Genomic DNA, 3877 nt, shown 5'->3' with positions numbered 1-3877 from the left:
CGCCTCCCAAATGTCTGGCACTGGGAAACAACATGGGCATAGTGGTGTCCAGGTGAGTGTAAGGTCTAACTGCTAGCTATAGGCATCTCAGCTTGTGTCAGTAGTCTAAAATGGGTTACCGTCCATGCATCCCTGAAGAATATAATTATGTTGGTCAAATATATTGCTGAATAAATAATACATCTAATGTCCTTTGTTAACGCTGGGTAATGCAGCTCTGTCTTTGTGTATTTGTCTCAGAGTGACTAACTGTCGTGTAGAACCATCCAGAAAACGCAGCAGCGCCTTGCAACCAAAAAACAACACCCCCTACAGGAAGGTCAATGGTACTATCAAATCATCCCAATGTCACACACTGACTCCAGTGCAGAGACAGACCCAAGGTAGGTTATCAGCCCATATTAGATCAAGTGGATATAAGATTAAGTATAAATGTGGATTTAAAGTTGTGACTGGAGTTATCATGAGGGGATTTATGATCAAAGGACCACAATCTGGGCCTCCCGAGTGGTGCAGCGGTCTAGAGCACTGCATCGCAATGCTAGATGCGTTACTACAGACCTGGGTTCATTCCCGGGATGTGCCACGACCGGCCGCGGACGGGAGTCCCATAGGACGGCACACAATTGTCCGGGGAGGGTTTGGCCGATGGGGCTGTACTTGGCTCATCATCATCACGCTCTAGCGACTCCTTGTGGCGGGCCGTGTACCTGCAAGCTGAACCCAGTCGCCAGTTGAACATTGTTTCCAATATGCATTTCGGCTCTGTATGATTTTCTCTGATGTGTGTGTGCGAGCGCAGGTACATGTGTGTGTGCATACTGTTGTCCAGTAGTGTGTGAGCCTGAGGTGCAGGAGGTGTTAATTCCTACCTTCCCAGAGAGGGTAAGTGTGCAGAGAGGCTACATCACCCCCCAGCAGGTATATAACCTGTTGAACGCAGAGGCTGGACATCCCGCTCTACATGATCCGAATTACATCCTCATCCTGGACTGTCGCAGTGCAGAGAGGTGGGAGCACTCACACAACACAACTTCAGAACACAAACATGCACAACCAATGTAGCCACTTGATCACTACACCTCACAAGACTTGTTGTAGATACATGTAAGTAGTGTAGGGGCCTGAGGGTACAGACTTAATGTGTTATGAAATCTGTTAAAATTGTATAACTGCCTTCATTTTGCTGGACCCCAGGAAGAGTAGCTGCTGCCTTGGCAGGAACTAATGGGGATTCATAATAAATATAAATACTTACTGTAAAAGCATTGTGTTGATATGTGTGTGTTCATTGGTTGTCAGGTACAAGCAGAGTCATCTGGTTACAGCCAGGGCTAGTGTGACAGTGATCCACCCAGATCTGGGCTGTCTGATCAGCTGTGTGCAGCTCCAGGAGTTCTCTATCATATTGTTGTACGCTGAGGAGGGCCACAGCCCAGGTAATACACTGCACACTCCTTTGCTACAACATCCGACACAATCAACACAGACACTGTACAACCTCAGCCACACAAAAGCACCCTTGTATCCTTCACTGTGTGGTTGTTTTATGTCTGTCTGTGTGTGTATCAGTGGGCAGTTTGGAGGCCAGGGCAGCCTCCCCGTTCCTCCAGCGCTGCTTCTTCCAGCTCAGTGACCTGGGCATGGACCCTGTCATCCTCCTAGGGGGCTTCGCCGCCTTCCACACCCTCTACCCCTTCCTCTGCAACTCCCGCATGGCTCTTCTAGAACCCGACAGGTACGCCCTCACCATCTACCCCTCTGAGATCCTGGAAGGGGAGCTCTACCAGGGCTCAGCTGCTCAGGCCTCTGACTACCACATCCTTGAGAACCTTAACATCACCCATGTGGTCAACGCTACGGCTGAATGCCCTGATGCATTTCCCAGCACCCTCAGCTACCTGAGGCTGCGGCTGAGCGATGACGCCCAGCAGGACTTAGTGGAGGCGCTGCCCCAGGCTGCGAGGTTCATCGCTGGAGCCCTGAGCAGCGAGGTTGGGGGTAGGGTGCTGGTGCACTGCAGCATGGGGCGGAGCCGTAGCTCAGCGCTAACGCTAGCCTTCCTAATGCAGCACCAGCGCTGGACACTGCTGCATGCCATCCGCTGGCTGAAGGAGAGGAGAGCATGCACGGCGCCCAACGTGAACTTCCTGCGGCAGCTGTTGACCTACGAGGAGCAGCTGTTCGGACGAAGGCTTACCTCGCTGGACGACATCCGCCTGTGAAGTTATGTGGTTTGGGCAGTGCAGTTTCTGTGCATAATTCATGGAGAGGGAGGTGGACTGTGGACAGAGCCCACTGTGATTCAAATAATGCCGTTTTTAAAGACTCATTGGGAGAGTTGTATGACCTTGATGGTCTTAATAACTTTAAGCAGTTTGGTTTTCTTTGTCATTGTTGCCCTAGGTCTAGGACTGTGTTTTATTAAGGGTTATTTGAGGGATGATGTTTTTTCAGAACACTAGGATGCTGATGTTGCAGCATTAGAGTCAATAAGGGGAGAGGAAGTGAATATATTTGCATCAGTGCTGATACCAGCTTATACAGAGGCCATCTGTGTATTCAATGCTTGGTTAGAAACTTGTTCAGCTCTAATATTTTGTCTGGGACCTGGTAGAGCTACAAATAATATAAACATATTTCCCTGTTCTCCTATCACTGAACATAAAACTACTGAACAGTTATGCTTAGAAGAAAGCAGTCATTTGGTGGTTACTAGACATTTTGCATTCAAAGTGAGGATGCTCTGTGTATGAAACAAGTGGACATAAATTCCAGTTGAAAGGGCCTCAAGAGGTCAAAGTTGGGTTGTTATTGCCATATCGTTTACACCTGTGTCCAGGCCTTTGAATGGAGTAATGAAAGGCAGAGGAAATGGAGGAAGTAACCTACATAAATTAGTACAATAGTGTGTTTTAAAAACTGTGAACAGGTCACTGCAGGGATAAAGGAGAATGGGTATTGAGTTGTTTTTTCCCCCAATACAAAAGTGGACACACATACAACAGTTTGTTCACACTGACTGTACCATGGAGAAAGGTACTCTCTTCCAAAGTAATAGATGGTCGTTTCTGTACACAGTGCTAACAGTGGATTATCCCATTTGATTCATAAGACTGAATGTGACTGAATGTGGCTGTACCCCCCCCCCCACACACACACACACACACATACACCAAGCTCCTCCCCTGCAGCTCTCTCCAGCCAGCTTCTTTCTAGAACAACTGGGAAGCAGATCGAGACTCTTCTGGAATGTGGAAGGACTACTGGGGTGAAATTGGGGTCTATAAAGTTCTTAGTACCTGTGCCTGTTAAAGAAATCACCATGAAACTTACAGTTAACAAATCCAAATGGAGAAATTCAGTTTGGTGTGACTATTGCAGCCTGACCTTTAGGCTAAGGGCCTATAATGGCTTACATTGCTTAAATTAGTTAGATACACATATTACATTTTTAGGGGCAAACTGTCAAAGTAAGAATCAACCAACATAAAAGGAAAAAAACATTTTTAGTAGGGCTTGGGTCTAGGCTAATTAAATGTAAAAGTGTTCAGATGTGGACATAAACCAAACACTAGTGGTCCTCCACAATACACACTGTAAACAGTAGTGCATTCTGGAATGCCTAATAGGCTAATTATTCATCATATTTAGGAGTAACATCATTTTATCACGTGTCTGGAGCAAAACGTCCATGCTAATGGTTATATCCCAATAATGACAGGGAAGTAAGGGAACACTTCAGAATTGGTGTGGAAGCATGCTCAAAAATTCTCCCCTGAAATTCCCCAGTACCAAACTAGGGTTGAGTGCGTGTGTGCGACTCTGCACGTAGCAGTTTCCGTGGATAGAACCTACCGCCAGATGGCGAGCCGAG

At 47.1% G+C, this 3877-nt stretch overlaps 1 protein-coding gene across 1 annotated transcript; it reads left to right on the top strand.

Moving 5' to 3' along the window:
• The first annotated feature begins 716 nt into the window (after nucleotides 1-716).
• Nucleotides 717-2658, top strand: LOC124040743 (probable rhodanese domain-containing dual specificity protein phosphatase). Its single transcript, XM_046357833.1, has 3 exons — nucleotides 717-1010; nucleotides 1303-1439; nucleotides 1573-2658. Exon 3 carries the CDS (start codon nucleotides 1644-1646, stop codon nucleotides 2223-2225), a length of 582 nt encoding a protein of 193 aa, XP_046213789.1. The 5' UTR covers nucleotides 717-1010; nucleotides 1303-1439; nucleotides 1573-1643; the 3' UTR covers nucleotides 2226-2658.
• The last annotated feature ends 1219 nt before the right edge of the window (nucleotides 2659-3877 follow it).

Source organism: Oncorhynchus gorbuscha, linkage group LG08 (genome assembly GCF_021184085.1).
Source record: "Oncorhynchus gorbuscha isolate QuinsamMale2020 ecotype Even-year linkage group LG08, OgorEven_v1.0, whole genome shotgun sequence".
Classification (NCBI taxonomy): domain Eukaryota; kingdom Metazoa; phylum Chordata; class Actinopteri; order Salmoniformes; family Salmonidae; genus Oncorhynchus; species Oncorhynchus gorbuscha.
The sequence above is the reverse complement of the archived record's forward strand: the minus strand, read 5'-3'. Positions and strand labels throughout refer to the sequence as shown.

What these genes read in the sequence shown, in the direction of transcription:
- LOC124040743 (XM_046357833.1), top strand. Translation starts at nt 1,644, where the DNA reads ATGGACCCTGTCATCCTCCTAGGGGGCTTCGCCGCCTTCCACACCCTC.